Genomic DNA, 18443 nt, shown 5'->3' with positions numbered 1-18443 from the left:
ATCCATGTTCACCATGCGTAACTTCATTGCTGAATAAAAAGCATGTTGAAATACGTTTAAAGTTTGCTGAACTTTTAAACAAATGCTGGGAGAATAAAGTCTGTTCAGATGAGACCAAAACTGAACTGTTTGATGCCATAATAGAGATCATCAGAATCAGAATACTTTATTAATCCCGAAGGAAATTATGGAAAATTATCAAATTATTATCATCATCATATTATCCAAGAAACGCTATACCAACGGTGAAGTTTGGTGACAGGAACATCAAGGTGTGGGGCTGTGTTTTCAGCTTAGGGTGCTGGCATGCTTCACATAAGTAAATGAAGGATGTGTGGGGAATGTACGGAGACATTCTTGATAAGAATCTGCTGCTTAAAGACTTTATGGGGAAGAGTGGGCCACAACTCCCAGCAATGCATAGTTCTTCATCTTGAAGCTGCCATCACCAACAAAGGCTTCTGGATAAATTTCAGTAACCATGTTCAATACTTACACATCATTTTTTGACATCTATTGTTTGATTTCTTTGCATGTGTGGATTGGATGGGCTGTTACTGACATCTGTTAGAATTTCATGACAGTAGCACTGTTACAAATATTTACTTAAAAAATGAGTGACATTTTCTATACTTATTTTACCTGCTTGTTCGTGTTGTACTTGAATTCCTGTGGTTTTGTTCACCTGCAAACGATGAATATCTACCTCTTTTATCAGTTATACTAAAACGATGAAGTATACATTGGAATTCGTGGGGAGCCCTTGTAAGCAAAACTTTTTTTTTTCCTTCTGGCAAACCTAAAATGCCTTTAAATTGGATATTTTTAATGCTGTTCACCTGAGCAGAAGCGTCTTCCTGTGACTTTCATGGCTGTGTTTTCTGAAGCACAGTTTCCATTCAGTGGAACTTTGGTAGACTGGTTCAGTAATGACCAAATCAATTATATTTCATTTAGGAAAACCTAAAAAGGTTTTTCTTTTTTGTTGTTGTCAATTTTATACCAATTTATAAAACTACGACTGACAGATTTGATGTAAAAAGTTTTGAAAAATAACTATTTTAAGTGGCATGAGGTAACTGCATGTGTAAGACAGAATGATAAGAATAACTGCTGTGTAACTGGCTTAAGATATCAAACTGTTACAACCCAATTCAAAAGAAAAAGGAAATTTTCGGTGACGGTGAAGTATCGGCAAGGTACGGTAAACGTCACACGTGAAACAAACATAATGATGAAATGAAAGTGAGACAGAAAATAAAAATAAGTGGTATTTATAAGATGACTATAAGAGATAAAAATCACAGATGTTAATAAACGCTGTACGCGTCGTGATATTTGGACAAAGTTTTGTTCTGATTGGCTGACCCATTATGGAGGATAGCTGAATATGGGTAAGAGCTTATTTCATCTTTTTCTGTTTTAACAAGTAAGCAAACATTCAATTGAATCTGTAGAAACTACAGTAGTCTATTTGCAGTGTTTTGGGGTTTTTTATGGGGAGGGGTTACAGTTTGTAAATCCTAAAGACAAACGTACGTTTCTGAATGGAAGTGCACTGATTTTAATCTTAATTTAATCTAATTTCATTTTCAAGACAGAGTGGGGGACTTTGCTAGCACTTAATAATAATGCATAATAGTGTCATACTAAGCATTATCAAGGTATTAGCAAGAGCTTAATTCACCTTTTACATTGCATTACACTGTATTATGCCATTTATAAATATAGCTATATTATTATGAATATGACCATGACTATGATTATTGCTAGCAGTGATGTAGTGTCAGTGATTGCTGTACACGGTGTCCGTATACAAAACCACATACTAGGGAGGATTAATTACATATAAAAAAATAAGTACTTGCTAATAGGTAATGCTTAATAGTGTGACACTATAAAGTGCTACTGGAGCTTCACATTAATTTATAGTGTTTTGTTTCTTCAAATTCTATTGATGGAACACATGGATTAGGAATTTTTATTTCTTCAGCATTATGACAATTTTTGCCAATTTGGATTTCCTTTCGAAGAACCATAACTGACAGCATAGACAAATAAAATCCCATTATGATCAATTACCTACAATTATCAACACTTTAATGAACCAAGTTCAAACCAACACGTGTATAATAGTCCCCACTGTATTCACTGATTTGAGAGGTTGTAATCACAGAGTTGTGGTTGTAATCAGTAAAAATAAATGAATATGAGTAAACTTTGAATGCAGCTCTCAGTATATTTGTGAAAACGTCAATCAACACATTTGTGAATATTTTTTCTGTAACTGTATATCATAAAAAGTTATGAAAATATTTTTCAAGTGAAAATGTCAGAATACAAGAACATTTTTTTCTGCACTTTTTATTCTTCAAGCTCTCACGTTTTCCAACACATTCAGGCTCTGTGGTGCCTCGAGGCCACCCTCGTTAAATCTGCTATTGATTGTTTTGTCAAAGACATTCACACCATTGGCCTGCTGGTGTGAATGTCAGTATCCAAGACATTTTTGTGTAGGGCTCTTCCAGTGCTCATCCTGCTTCTCCTTGAATATAGAAGCAGATGATGGTCCCGTTGATGCGTTAGGACCTGTCCAGTTCTCTGGCTGTCTCCTGGAATTTCCTTCATAATCTTGAACAAACCTTCTGGCTATGGCACGTATTGATGTGCTTGGAGGATTTGGACTAGCTGTGCAAGGGTCCAAGTTTCACTTCACACTTACTATAGTTTCACTGACCCTAGCAAAATGCAAAACTGGTAAAAAAACAAAACAGAAACTATGAGAAGACAAAATGTCAGTGGCCTCCGCCTGTAAAACCGTTCCTATTTTGGGGGTCGTCTAATTGTTGCCCCTCCAGTGCACCTGATGTTAATTTCATCAACCCCAAACAGCTGAAACCCCCTGACAAGATCAAAATCCAAGAAGCTTAAGTGACTTCGTGCTATACTTTCATTAAAAAGGTGTTCCTTTCATTTGTTACTTATGACTGCATAATTGTTTTTCAGACATTAAAAACACCTTTACCTAAAACATGACAAATTTCACTATAACAGCCCAGCACAGGACTGCTGTGGTCAGTTGCATCGTTAACGGTGTTTCTTTTTTTGTGGCGGTTTTCTGTAGTTTTTTCAATCTCTTTCATCAAAAATCTCAAATGATTGTCAATTTCAAAGGCAGCTGTGGTAGCAAGTAGGAGTGAAAACAATCAGACATCACCTGAATCCCAGTGACTAAAGCCATTTATTGAAGATACAGGAAGTTGTTCATATGACCTGATTGGTGGCAGAGGGAGTAAAACTGCTTGTTATCACATACTTCAAATGTAGTCCAGTGTCTAATTTCAGGTTTTCATGTACTGCATATATGCTTGGACAATGGTGACACTTGTCATTCTAGATGTAACAAACACAGGCTACATAACTTTGTAGGTGTCATGGAGCAAAAAAATGTCTTCACAAATTTGCAAAGACACTAGTGATCATCTTAATCATCTCTATGACCATTAATTACCATTAATATTGTTATTTCAGGCACATGACTTAGACTGTGAGCACAGAAACTCTTTTTAATAATATTAATTTAAAAATAAAATTCAATCTAGTATATCAATTTCTGTAATTAATTGAATCTCTTAATAAGATTCAGTGTCAAGCTACTGCAGCAGTAGGCAGGCACAGGTACCTGCAGCTGTTGAGCTGCCTCCAGATTCCAAATTGGTTTTGTTTGTCGCCACATTACAAGCTTTTACTGTACAAATATCATTAAGCAAGCAAGTTAAAGCAAAACGAACCTTGCAGTGTTCAAACCCTTGCCAATTAACTGGGTTTTGTATTATTTCTCGAGATGTGCAGTTGTCCTTTAATTCTGAGAAATATTGTTTTGTGTGTTTCTTTAACCAATTTGACAGTTTTAGAGTCTTGTTTGCATATGTGGGATGTTTCCTTTTTCTCGCCACAAGATTGAAAAGCAACAGCTTGTGAAATTTCACTCTTTTCTTCTGAAATTCAAAGTAAGTAGATGCAAAATTACTGCATAAAAATGAAAAAAATTGCAATGTCTTTGGTATAAAACTAAAAGAATTATTAACCTGATGAGATTTTTTAAAAAACAAAAAAGAGAAAAAGTCCAACATCTGTGTCCTTGTTTGCTGCTGAGGCTGCTGTATGCTGCTGTTTTTTTGTTTGTTGTTTTTGTTTGTTTGTCCTGGGGTATTTGTTTTTGTTTTTTTGTTTTTTACTTCAATCAGTGCCCATAAGCTGTGCCGGTCATTCTGCACCCCCCAGCCTCCTCTTGAGGACCACTGTGATGGGTCCTTCAGGCAAAGCCTTGATCATGTTCCATGCCTCAAATCGAGTCATGTCTTGCAGACTTATTCCCTGGACCTGCAACACTTCATCTCCACTCTGCAGACCACTCTGCTCTGCCGCTCCCCCTGAAATATCCAAAAGACATTTTTTTTAATAACTGTCCAAATATTACGATTACTGCTCTTTTTTTTGGAATCAAATTCGTTTTTTCCCCAAAATAAACTACGAAAGAAACACTTGTGATTACGTTTTTGTGAATACTGCCAGCTTCGTGAGCGCACCTGTAAAGATCCTGTTGATGACTAAAGGTCTGTCTCCATGGATTGAGCCTTTTCCTCCCTCCAGAGTAAAGCCAACACCACCAGCACATTTCTCCAGCTCCACACTCATTGGAGCGCCCCATTCCTCCACTGCGACAGCAAAGACACAGAGTATATGTAGCCTGCATAGTATTTATAATAAAAATGTCTATTCTGACCTGGACAAACCTACAGAGCTATGTCTGCATTTTGTCAATGTTTCTCAGTTTAAACATTTGATGTTTTCTGTGTTCTGTTGTGAATATTTGAATAAAACATATGTGTATGATATTTGCAGTCTTTGCATTCTGTTTTTATTTATTTTGCACAGACCCCCAATTCTTTGGAAGTATTGCATTTTGCTTGATGGTTGTGTGATTTCTGCTAAAATAAATTGGGGATAATAAATGTATTCCCAGTTGTCTGACTGACCAGCAGGATTTGGCTCTTCGCTCCTACAGCTTCCTTCCTCTCTTCCCTCCTCCACGACTCTCTTGCAGATGACAACGACAGCCAGCTTCAGATTCCGGGCCTGACGCAGAGCAGTGGTGGCATCAGTGTGCGTGACACCCCACAGTGTTTGTCCATTTATAGACAATATCTCATCGCCTTTCTGAATTGTGCCCTCTTGAGCTGCCAGGCCACTGAGAAACACTTTGTGGACCTAAACACAAGATAATCAGTGAGACACATAGACACAAGTAGGAAACAGCGGCAAATTCAGAGATCAGGTAGAACTAGCCTTAACACAGTTTGGGAGAAGTTGATTTCATATTTGTTTTATTGTTGTTTTGTTAGATTGGTATAAAAATGAATAAAGCCAGATTTGACCCACACAAATCCTGACTAGATTGGAGTAAGTATCGGAGTACTGGTAAACAGATGAACAGATTTTGTTTACTCGATTACTTGAATATGAATACATGAATCTATTAGTAAAGAACTTCTAATGCTGAATTACAAGATAAGGAGAAGTCCCAACACCACTTATTACCTTCACTAAGGATCAGAGAAAGTAGAGCCTGAAATGACAGCTTCACTACCTCATTACATTTTTTATTAGACTCAAAATTTAAATGAGCATTTTCAGTTCTTGTGCAGCTGCTGGTAATAACTCAAACTTGTTCCTAGTGGGTGTTGGACTCTGCCAGGGTTGCACTTTGTCGCCAATTCTGTTTATAATTTTTACAGGCAGAATTTCTAGGCATAGCCACGTGATGGAAGGCTTCCACTTGGGTGGCCTCAGAGTCTCGTCTCTGCTTTTTGCAGATGGTGTGGTTCTGTTGGCTTCATCAGGTGCTTCCCTCCAGTTTACACTGGAGTGGCTCGGAGCAGAGTGTCACCACCTCCAAGTCTGAGGCCTTGGATTGGATAAGAGTGGAGTGCCCACTTTGGGTCAGTGACGAGTTGCTGCCCAAGTGAAGGAGGGTCTTGTTCACGAGTGAGGGGTGAGGGGAGCAGGAGATTGGCAGGGGGGCATCTATGGGAGTAGAGCTGCTACTTTTCCACACTGAAAGGAGGCAGTGGAGGTGGTTCAGTCTTCTGGCAAGGATACCTGCTGGGCGCCTCCTGGGTACAGTGGTTCGGCATGTCCCACCGGGAGGAGGCCCAGGGACAGACCCAGGACACTGGAGAGAGTACATGTTTTTGCTGGCCTGGGAATGCCTTGGTGTTCCCCTGGACAAGCTAGAGGAGGTGGCTGGGGAGAGGGAGGTCTGGACTTCTCTGCTTAGGCTGCTGCCCACGTGATCCAGGCCCAGATAAACGGAGGAAAATGGATGGATGGTATGGCTCATTATCACCAACAGATGTGACGGATATATCTGTTGGTGAAGCCAACTGAATATGTCGCAGAATATCAGCTGAGCAATCAGTTGATGTGGGCTTGCAATTCGATGACCTGATTTGCTGTGATTGCTGTCAATCACTGTTTCATGTTTTCTTTTAAACATTATTTTCAGTGGATATTCACAGGGTTCAATTGCACATTTTTATACTGCATTTTAAACTAATGCCAACTTTTCAGTGAATACAGTTGCAATGCTTTTTATTTCACATTAGACAGAATAACATTTTGGAAAAAATAGATTAGAATTCAGTAATATAAATGTGTAGTGTGTATCTTACAGTAACAGCTTTGTTCTCCAGGTCAGACCCTCCAGCAATGGTAAAGCCAAGCCCAGCTCCCTCGTCTTTATGAAGAATCACAACATGGATGTCCACTAGTTGCTGTGGAAAGATGTAGGTTTACTTGAGCGGCCATTTTTAAGGCATTTTTTCAACAGTAATCCACACATTTTTCTATTTTCTGGATCATGTTTTTCAAATGTAATATTTTTACATGTAATAATAATAATAATAATAATAATAATGTATACTTTATTGATCCCCGTGGGGAAATTCCTCTCTGCATTTAACCCATTCACTCAGTGAAGCGGTGGGCAGCCATTGGGCGCCCGGGGAGCAGTGTGTAGGGACGTGTATATGTAATATTTATTACATAAATATTTATGTAATATTTATGCATATGAAATGTTGCACTTGCTTATTTGAATTTTGAGGGGTTTTTTTTTAATATTTAGTTTCAGGAAAGTTGTTAAGATTCACTGTAGGGTATAATTTAATATTAAAATATGTATAATATAATACATTGTCAGAGGCCAATTTAAAAGGTTCAAAACAGGTTTGAAATACAACCATCCTTGTCATTTTGTTCCAAACACCAACTACAATATCCTACACAATATAGCAGAATCCAGTAAACTACGACACTGCAAAAATATTTAGAGCATGTATGATACTGTGTGGTAAAGAAAATCTCCAGAAGACAAACTGCACAGCGTAACAAAATCAATCATGAATAATGTGTTAACATTTTTCAGTATCCCTCATCCCACACCACTCTGCATTTAATCATAATTATTATTAACCTCTGTCTCTCTTCCACAGCATGTCTTTATCCTGTCTTCCTTCTCTCACCCCAACCAATCACAGCAGATGGCCCCGCCCCTCCCTGAGCCTGATTCTGCCGGAGGTTTCTTCCTGTTAAAAGGGAGTTTTTCCTTCCCACTGTCTCCACAGTGCTTGATCATAGGGGCTCATATGATTGGTGGGTTTTTCTCTGCATGTGTTATTGTGGGGTCTGTCTTAAATACACTCAACAAAAATATAAACGCAACACCTTTGTTACTGCTCCCATTCCCCATGGGATGGACGTAGAGACCTAAAATTCATTCCAGATACACAATATAACCATCCCTCCCAAACAGTGGTCACAAATCAGTCCAAATGTGTGGTAGTGGGCACATCTGCTATATTGAGATAATCCATCCCACCTCACAGGTGTGCCACATCAGGATGCTGATCTGACATCATGAGTAGTGCACAGGTGTACCTCAGACTGCCCACAACAAAAGGCCACCCTGGAATGTGCAGTTTTGTCTCACAGCAAAATGCCACAGATGCCACAAGCAATGAGGGAGCGTGCAATTGGCATGCTGACAGCAGGAATGTCAACCAGATCTGTCGCCCGTGCATTGAATGTTCATTTCTCAACCATAAGCCGTCTCCACAGGCGTTTCAGAGAATATGGCAGCACATCCAACCGGCCTCACAACCGCAGACCTCGTGTAACCACACCAGCCCAGGACCTCCACATCCAGCAGGTTCACCTCCAAGATCGTCTGAGACCAGCCACCCAGTCACACATTTTCACATATCAGACCAGCCTAATATTTGGCCCAATACTTGGGTGATGTTAAATTATGATGCTTTTGAGCTTTTGTTGAAAGGCATATCTGTGGCATCATGGCAGATTTCTACCATTTGCCATGAAATTTATTTTGCAGGCATTCACTTATATATCTATTTCATTTATATTCTGCCAAATCACAACAGCAGTTGCCTCAAGATGCTTTATATTGTAAGATAAAGACCCAATACAGAGAAAACCCCAACATCAATCAAATGACCCCCTTGGAGCAAGCACTCGAGCGCACCATTTCTGAGTAAAACTTTAAAGTTAATTTTTCCTAAGTTCATTGACGAGGATGTATGCAAATGGGATCACTGGTTAGACCCTCTGTTGTTTGCAGTGCAGGAGATGTCCCCGGTCTCCACAGGATTTTGCTCCTTTCGGTTGTTGTTTAGCAGGAAGCCGTGGTGGGTTGGATTTAATTACAGAAAATTGGGAGGAAGATACTTCATTTCAGTCTTTTTTTGTGTCCATTACTAAAGTTTCATTTTGTTACTTCATGATGTATAACTGAAAATGTTAATCTCTTACAGTTTTTACAACTTGTCTCTAAAGATGTTGTGAATTAATGGAACTGTGATATACGACATGTTTGTTTTTTTACCTTCAGTGTTTCTTCATCTAAAGCCTCAACTTCCTGAATCATCTTCTGTATTTCCTGTGAATTGATAGCTGTGATGACAGAGTGCGCAGAAGCAGAAACAGAAGCAGTCTCGTTGTGAACTCCACCCTCCCCTCGATCAGTGATGCACTCCTTCAAAGTGAACAGGCTGTATTTATGGAGACAGAAAGGCATTAGATCTGACGAGTGTCAGGTACCCATGAGCGCAAGCATAGGTACAAGTATAGAACTGTGCTCTATTTAACATGTTTTTAAAAATTAACTACTCCTTCTTTGATTAAACTGGGAGTATTTGTTAACTTAAGCCAAATTCCCTGAGAACAAAAGTTAAACAACAAAGCAGTGCATTTTGCATGTCCACATGTCTCAACTGAAGTGATACCTGAAAGAGAATCCTCTGCCTGACGTGTCCAAGGCTAGATCAGACTCCTGCTGGTTAATGGAGTCCAGTGAAGAGGTGTCCTGCAGGTTTGTGGAGGAAGGATTACCTCCACAGACGGTCAAAGAGCACATCAATGCTTGTGACACCTGTAACAAAAACACACTAAATCAGACACAAATTTAAAATCATGTTATTTTTGTGGGGAAACTGTAAACATACAAAGAGAATTACATCGGAAAGTCCAACAAATATTTTGAATCTGTAGATTGTAAATCGACCTTTGCTGATTTATGTGGAAGCCTTTTTCTTTCAAAACCCCTTCTTCTGTTTAGGTTAGGGAGACAGGTAAGAGGCCTGGATTTTCTTTTGGATTCCTCGTGATGGGTAAGTTAGTTTTGTTTTATTTCTAGAGCTTTTTCTTTGTTGTTTTGGTGATGCCCACCAGACTAATAAAATATTTGGTTGTTGTAAAACTGGAAACTCTGTGGCAGCCTTGGTCCTCCCCTGGGACCAGGAAGCAGGTGCAATGTCTTCTTGTGTTGCTCTCTGGCTTTCTCTAGGCTGGGGTGTAGCAGCACACACAACAGATACACAACATACATTCACCCTGCAGGAAAACGAGTGAAGGAGACCATTACAACCAAGCTGGGTTTGTTGGGTGCAGAGGTTGAAGAAACTTCCTCCCTTTCTTTAATCACACCTGCCCTGTGTCAGATGTTCCATTGACCCACTGAGAGGAATCACTTCAGAAACATCAGGAAAACGAGCTCATCCCAGGGATCAACTAGGATCATAATCTTCACCAGGGGCTCCCTCAGAGAGAAATCTCCTTCTCTACTGTAGATGAACAAACCCAGCACTTTAGGAGCACTCTTATACTGATGTTTGCTTTGTGTGATGGTAGAGTCACTTCCCATCATCCTCAGATAAAGCGCAGAGGCTCTGGACTTTTACAGAATGGTTTTATATCCAGTCCTGTAGAAAGTGCCAGGTGGTTCGTGCCAGGGTGTTGGGCCTCGGATGGGTTCAGCTGCCTGTCGCCTGTGGTTCGTTGAGACTCTCACTCTTAGGCCGTGGGTAACCCATCTGGGGCCTCCCTTCTTTTCCTGCTGGGATGGACACACAGCCAGTATGTGTGGTCTTATGTCTTCTGTACTCCTGGGGCTATGGATGGCCCGGATCTTTCTCTGTCTGCCTCTGGCTCCTGGGGGGCGCTATAATAACTTCCCACCCCTCATTATCAAGTACACTTCGTAACAAACAAAAATACAAAGAGACTCACTCCTACTCACAAACACCACAAAAAGATTGTTGATTTGTGTCCATTTTCACATGTAAGCGAAGCTGGTAGAGGAACAAAATAATATTGTACTGATAAATGTTAAGGCTGAATATTCCCAAACGTGGGAATATTCAGCCTTGACTATATAAAATAAACACAATATATGTGTGAGATTACCTGATTACTGAAGGTAATTATTTTCCCCAGGCTTTCACTCTCTGGGTTGCTCACGGTGTTACTCTCTGTGGCCGGAGCAGCATTCCGAGCAGTCCTTGACAGCTTTCCTTCCTCCTCTGTCCAGTCAGAGCTATTTTGACCTTCAGTTTGATTGGATCTCATAGATGTTTCAGAACACTCAGAATCCACAAGCTCAGACTCCAGGTTGGTGGGTAAGGCTTCACTGCTGTCATGCACTGGAGCAGACTGATAATCATTTATCCCTGACTCCACATCAGTGTTGATAGTCTGAGAATACATGGAATCAGTGGTAGACTGATTAAAATGAGTTTCATCTTCAGAGGACTTTTCTGTTGTTTGTTGACAAGCTTCATTGCTGGCTGAGGCAATGGCACAGGGCGCAACAGAGGCAGGTATGTTGTCTTCCTCCTTACTAGGTGCTGGATCCCTGGACTGGATCTCTCTGGAAAATTCAGTTTTGTTCTTCACATTATCTCCATTTGAGGCAGAATAGGAAGAGCAAGGGGCTCGGGATCCCTTCTCCACTGGAGAGAGGGTTGTTGAAGGAGCCAATGGTCTTCTGTTGCTCCCCTTTTCTGGAGCTTCTGGACTGGAAAAAGTCTCAAAAGAGTGAATCCTTTGCTTGATTGATTGGTTGGTTGCAGATGATGCAGATCTGATGGCAAAGTTTCTGCTGAAGCTTGCAGCAGATGTTTGCTCTGATGGTTTTGCTTGCGTCTTCTGGTCCTGCTCATCCTTAATTTTCCTCAGACTCTGGCGAAACCAGGCAGGTTTGGGTGCCACTGGAGGCGCCTTTTTAAGTTCTGAAGGAGTTTCAGATTTATTTTCAGGAGTCATTGCGACTGTGTCATCGACCTCAAGGACATTCTCTTCGTCATTCATTGTAGCAGAAAGGCCGTGTACATTAACAGTAACTCTACTGTCTGTAAGGTGTGGGTAGTGATTCTCGCAGCTTTTCAGAGGAGGTGTTCTCGTGAACCCAGGGATCCCAAAGCTGTTCTTGGATAGGGTGACCAACACAGGCCTGTCTCTTTAGAGTTTTTCTCTTTGGCTGTGAGCAGTGAACAGCTGATGAACTACCTGTACACAAGACACAGACAAAAACAAAAGAATTTATTGTGCATTTGAAACATTTCATGTCACAAACTCAAAATCTGAATAGTTTTAACTTAAAGGTGGATGCATCTTAAAATCCACCAGCTTAAGAAAGACCTCTTGGGTTGGAATCAGAGTTAGGGTATGTCAACTTCTTTGTAAGGCATTTTTCTGTAGACACTGTAATGTCAAATTGTATAAGACTTCATTTGAATTGTTATATCTAGTTCAGGGGTGTCAAACTAATTTTACATTATGGGCTACATACACCACACTTTGCTCTCAAGTGGGCCTGACCAATCTAAAGAAGTTACATATTTAACTGCTTTTCTACATAATAAAGAAAAAGCTGCTGTGGTAAATAAAGAAATCTGTCAGCACGAATCTTTGAACTTCTTCTTTTTCTGTTTTTTAACTGTTGTAAGAAACATGAAATTTCTATAGTAGAAAGTGAAAACAGAAAGTTACAGAGGTTTTATTGGAGACATAGCTTAGGATTTGCAATTTGCTATAATTTGTGAAAGTAGATATTTTTCCCATATTGAACAGCAGGAATTAGGTTTTCTTGTCAGAGGTGGTTTTTAGGGAAAAAACAAACAAACAAACAAAACAAAAACAGCAGCCGACAACACTGTACACAACAGCAGACCAGTGCATAATAAGCATGGGAAACTGGCCTCAACGTACACCGAGAGATAGAGCTGTGCAGGAAATGGGATTTTATTCTGGTGGAAGCAAAACTGCAAAGTAACATGAAGTGCAGTCTTGGTCTTCTTTTGCTGCTGGTTCAGTGAATTTTGGTTGGAAAGTGACAAAACTGCAAAATTACAAACATTTACAACATTTAAAAAACAAAACAAAAAAGCAGCCCCTGCACTATGTTTAATCTATAAATCTGAAATTTGACAGCCTCATATAAAAAACAGTCTCTTAGAGCCATCTCATAGAATCTCTTAGAACCCAACAGGAAGTCAGCCATGTTGAGTCTGCTGACTAATTTTGGCTACATATCTCGCCATTTCTGGACCTCGTACTTTAACAAACTCCTTGTAGGGATTTCATCAGATCAGCGTGATCTTCAGTGAACGGAATGGCTGGAATGCAAAGCTTTTGAGGTTTTTGTGAAAGGACATTGTCATGGCAGCACACCAAATTACGATCACTTAAAACGAGTCTGCTGTAACTCAGTGACAGATTCTGCAAACTCCAGCAGACTTGACAGACATGATGAGAATCCGGATTGATATGCCATATATGACATATTTTATTGGTTTCATACATAAGAGTTTCAAAATGGCACCTTATGCATTTAGAAAGTCCTAAGGAAACACAGCATGAGCTACAAGAATGAAATTTGGTACACCTGTGTAAAATAATAAGGAGGGAAGGACACAAAAGTGCTTCCTAACAGACTTCCTTATTAAGTCTGTTGGGCCCTTGTTGGGACCATTTTTGCAGGATGTTTTACACAGTTTCAAGGCAACAGCCTCACACTGGTACAGGGAAGCCTTAGGGAGTTGGTCTTATGCTTCTTAGTTGTAGCAATCACAATAACACTCTTTTTTTTTTTTTTTTTTTTTTTAGGGTTAAGCACAATATCATACTGGGCACCATAACTAGCACAAACTCTTAAGTAATCAGCACTGTGGTGGGACAAAATGACCACATCATCAACGTACATTAAATGATTAATAAGGTTGCCCACCATACAATCAGTCGTACAATCATTTAACTTGACAGAAAGATCATCAAGATCACCAACATACAAATACAATAATCCATCTTGTCTGACTTCTGTAGATACAGAAAAAGGTTCAGATACCTCTGTACCCAAATTAACTTGCATAGTTTGATGTAAATACCAAAAGTGTAAAATCCTTTATCCATTTGATATGCAGGGACCCCTCTGCTTTGCAATTTAACGAACATCTTCAGTTGATTAACTCTGTCAAATGTTTTGGAAGCATCTAAAAACATTTCACCTCTCATCTCGGAAGCTTCTTCAGTTCCAAGCAATTAGTGGACAGTCCCAGATTTTCAGCCCTATTGAGAGTGTCCCTAAGATAGTCCTGGACCCATCCCTCTTAAGGACACTATTTAGAGCATGGCTTGGACACTCCCAATAGGTCTTAAAATCTGGGACTGTCCACCAATTGCTCTGAGAACGTTCACAGACATTACAAAAGCTCCCTAATTTCACATTATACTCAAAGTTAGAGAGTGTGGTTATCTGTTAAAGGCACTTTAAAGATACTTTAGATAGTCTTTTTTCCAAAAAACTGGCCCCATACAGTGGCCCCTATCAGACAGACTCTGTCCTTAGTCCCACCATGTGTCTCACGTGGGTGAAAACCTCTCTCCCCCAATCAAAAAGCATATACAGACAGACACATTTGTAGGATCACAAATCCCACTTTATTCACCTCATTCTCACAAAGTCTTTTTTCTATGTAACATTTACACTCATACTCCAGAAGACGTATCAGAGAGCAACAGGGGTTAGTATCTTGGCCAAGGTTCTTTGGCATGCAGCCGGGATCAAACCAGCGACCTACTGAGCTAGAGCCACCAGATAAAACCAGTTTGCAGGGAAATCTACACTGACAGGTCCTTATAAAGTCCGCTAACATGACAAACCACTTTCACCACCTTCAAAAATACCAAGGCGGTTTTCTTACCCACCTATCCACACACACAGTGAAATATAGTCACACACAGAAACACACACCTCACCCACACACACACGGTACACACAGACTATATAAGCCAAGACAGCAGAGTTCTGTTCTGTATTTCAGCATGTAAATGAAAACAAATATGGCATCTCAGACTGACCAGGAATCTCTCTCTTCATTATCTCAGGGATAAAATAAGCACACATCATTACACATTTTTGTTAATATTATGACATATTTTCACTGTTAAACTGTAGTTTTTTTCAAAACACATCTACATTTTGAGAAAATGTATTTGTTAGACTGAATTACTGCCTACCTCATATTTTTATTTGAAGAAATATACGAGATAGAAAAGAAATTGCATCTAGTAATCAGCCATTCCTGGATTTGCGTTGTTTTATTCTTGCACAAACACAAAACAATGCTGGTCCTACACATTTTATCACCATGGTTGTGGGGGAACGTTGTCTCGATTCACTCTGTATTGTACCACTGCACATGGTTGAAATGACAGTAAAGCCACTTGGTCTGACTTGACTTGATAAAACAATGCAGATCAGTACTCAGTACAGTGCAGCACTGATTAACAATGCTGCACATTGTTTGATTGCCAGTTAATTTGAGTGTATTTTTAAAACATGTATACAAATAACAATACTTAAGAGAATTGTGTATTTGGTTTGTGTCAGTTGTTGAAAATAAATCTTATTAGTTATTAAAAATGTTAACGTAACATGTTCTTTCAGTTTGTATCAAACCAGAGAGATGCTAGCTTAGAATACTAATATGAATTTATGCAATGCAGAAAAACAATGTTGTGGTAATATTTTGTCCATATTGTCCAGCTCTACTGAAATGCTTTGTCTAATATGATGATCGCTGTGTGATTATTAGGTGATTCTAATGATTCTCACTAATTCTCATGATTTGTGTCAAGCAGAACTGATAGAGTACATAAGTGTTTACAACCAACCTTACTTGACATCTTTGACATTGTGTGATGTCATCAGGAAAGTATGTATGATGCTGTTAAGACTAATTTTTTCCAAGCTGTATACCCACGTATCATCATTCCTCTTTTGCTTTGTTATTATTACACTTTTTGACAGCTAAGCAGTGAACAGAAAAGGACACCAGGGTCCAAGGATTCATCTTTTTCCTTTCATTTGATATTCTTTCTTGAAGAATGAAAGGAGCTGACAAACACTGACAATTTTAGTACAGCTCCAACCTGTTATTAGGAGCACTGCTGCTGCCCTGGATAAAGTCACACCTTTTCTTTTTGTTTGGTGCTTATGGGTGTGTGGATGTTGTGTGTGTTTTGTGATGTATTTATCCTGTATGGCAAACTATACAGAGAAAGACAAATCCTGTATTGAAAAGGAAATGAACAGTCTTTTACTTTCTGATTAAATGCTAATCGCCGCAGTACCAGGCTGAGTTTGCTGTAACATTTTTGGAACAATTGCATTGTCAGCTTGTTCTATAGTTGCATTTATGTGGATAAATAATAGGTAACAGTACCTTGCCTCCGTCCTGTATCTCGACTGTTGTCGCTGCACAGCACAATGTCTGCCTGAGCGAAAGCCTTGCTCGTCTTCGAGTGTTCACGTTCTTCTTCCTGCTTCACAAACAGGAAGCATTGTATCACAAGAACTTCTCTAGCAGCAACCACAGAGAGGTGCAACAACGTACCATACTTCCGTTCAGACATTCAGCTGAGCAACTGTTACTTGACTTTTCGAATCAATACCTTCACACACATATGTATGCACAGACATGGCGATATCGATACAAAAACTAAATGAATTAATAAAAGGAAATCACAATGCTGTTTAACTATAACTGTGCTGTAGTTGTTATGCACAGCACTCGAGTAGAAAAGCAACAACCATCATATTTACCTTTCACACTCTTGAGCAGCACACTAGGTTTGTCAGAGTGGGCAATAAACTGAACTGAGGGTTTGATATCTTGCCCAGGGATACTTTGGCATACAGACTGCAGCAGCCACGGCTCAGACCACCATTAGTGGATGACCTTCTCTAGCTTCTACATGAGAGTCAGCCCACTCGCTTAATAATCCAATGAGTTCCAACTAACAAACCAAATAAAGGCTGCTTTATTAGAAGGCAGATGTAAAAGTGTAGATATTAAGCACTTTACTGCCAAATGATATTAATACAGTAATTAAGTTAAATGACAGGGTTAGGTTTCCTCACATTTCTAAAAGCCGAACCACACAGCGAACCACACACTTCTTCACATACAATTCTTAAGAGTAATCCCAGAATCTTTTGCAGGGTTTTTATATACTGATAAAGAGCTACAGGAGGCGTGAGGAGTGCAGTGAGTCACATGGTAGGTCACTCGTTGCATCTGTAGGATCATTAGTGCACTGAGAGAAACATGATTACTTACACAGGTTTAGCGTGCTAAGAAAAGGCAGCACAGTACGATGGCAGCCGTTTCTGCTGATACATTTCAGGGTAGGAACTTAGAGTGGAAGTGAAACGATTGTGATCTGTCAGTTTCATCTCGCATGCATGTTTTCAACTTCCTTATATGGGCACTAAGCTTAGACACTGTTTGCTAAACAAACATGAACGATGAGACACAGATGTCTCAAAGCAGAAGGCCAATACAGCAAAACCAGAAAACAACAACGCTTTGCCTGAGTGTGTCCCTCTCAGCTTTCATCATTCAAATTGCTTCTTAAACACAGAGAGCACCCAATTTAAGCTTGAAGGTTTCAGAGCTCATCACAGCACAGAAACAGCTTTAGTGAAGCTTATAAATGATCTTCTTATGGCCTCTGACAGTGGACTCATCTCTGTGCTTGTCCTGCTAGACCTCAGTGTGCATTTGATATTGATCAATAATATTTTATTACAGAGATTAGATCATGCTGTAGGTATTAAAGGTATTGATCAGCAGTAGATTAAATCATATCTTTCTAATAGTCTCCAATTTGTTCACATAAATGTTTTTACATGCAGAGCGCACTTTACATACTAAATTTAATTTTAGAAACCACACAGTTTCACGCTAAGACCAATTCTGTTTGCATTATAAATGTTTCCCTCAGGCAGTATTATTAGAAGGCACAGCATGTATTTTCACTGTTATGCAGATGATGCCGAGCTTTATCTGTCCATGAAGCCAGAAATCACACCATTTAGTTTATGCCTCTGAGGGAACCTCAAAGGCATAAAGACCTGGATGACCTCTAATGTCCTGCTTCTAAATCTGGATCAAACTGAGGTTATTGTGCTCAGCCCTAAAATGTTTAGAAACATGGTGTCTAACCAGATGCTTACAATGGATGGAATTACCTCAGCCTCCAGCAACGCTGTGAGGAACCTTGGTTTTGTTTTTGACCAGGACATGTCCTTCAATATGCATATTAAACAAATATGTAGGAGTTCTTATTTCCATTTATACAACATCTCTAAAATTAGAAATATCCTGTCTTAAAATGATGTTGAAAAACTAGTTCATGCATTTATTACTTTCAGGCTGAACTGCTGTAATTCATTATTTTCAGGATGTCCTAAAAGCCTTCAGCTGATACAAGATGCTGCAGAAAGAGTCCTGACAGGGACTAGAAATAAAGAGCATATTTCTCTTCTGGCTTCTCTTCATTGGCTCCCTGTTTAATCCAGAATCCGATTTAAAACCCTTCTCCTCCCATACAAGGTGTTTCATGATCAGGGCTAATCTTATCTTAACCTCATAGTACAATATCACCCCAAAAGAGCACTTTGCTCTCAGACTTAAACTTTACTTGTGGTTTCTATGATATTTAAAAGTAGAATGGGAGGC

The 18443-nt window shown here is 39.5% G+C and overlaps 1 protein-coding gene across 1 annotated transcript; it reads right to left on the bottom strand.

Moving 5' to 3' along the window:
• Positions 1-3222: 3222 nt before the first annotated feature.
• Positions 3223-17120, bottom strand: il16 (interleukin 16). Its single transcript, XM_026186446.2, has 9 exons — positions 17040-17120; positions 16143-16239; positions 10825-11925; positions 9366-9511; positions 8966-9131; positions 6735-6836; positions 5040-5271; positions 4590-4718; positions 3223-4433 (listed from the first exon to the last, which is right to left on the bottom strand). Exons 3-9 carry the CDS (start codon positions 11725-11727, stop codon positions 4267-4269), a joined length of 1845 nt encoding a protein of 614 aa, XP_026042231.1. The 5' UTR covers positions 11728-11925; positions 16143-16239; positions 17040-17120; the 3' UTR covers positions 3223-4266.
• Positions 17121-18443: the final 1323 nt, after the last annotated feature.

The sequence above is a fragment of the Astatotilapia calliptera genome, chromosome 1 (genome assembly GCF_964374335.1).
Source record: "Astatotilapia calliptera chromosome 1, fAstCal68.1, whole genome shotgun sequence".
Taxonomy (NCBI): domain Eukaryota; kingdom Metazoa; phylum Chordata; class Actinopteri; order Cichliformes; family Cichlidae; genus Astatotilapia; species Astatotilapia calliptera.
Note: the sequence above shows the minus strand (reverse complement) of the source record. Positions and strands in the feature narration are given on the sequence as shown.

Excerpts from the sequence above, each read along its gene's own strand:
- il16 (XM_026186446.2), bottom strand. The coding sequence starts at position 11,727 with ATGAATGACGAAGAGAATGTCCTTGAGGTCGATGACACAGTCGCAATG. Across the intron at positions 6,837-8,965 it reads TAGATGAAGAAACACTGAAG|CAACTAGTGGACATCCATGT; the intron begins GTAAAAAAACAA and ends ATCTTTCCACAG. Across the intron at positions 5,272-6,734 it reads TGGAGAACAAAGCTGTTACT|GTCCACAAAGTGTTTCTCAG; the intron begins GTAAGATACACA and ends TCTTGTGTTTAG.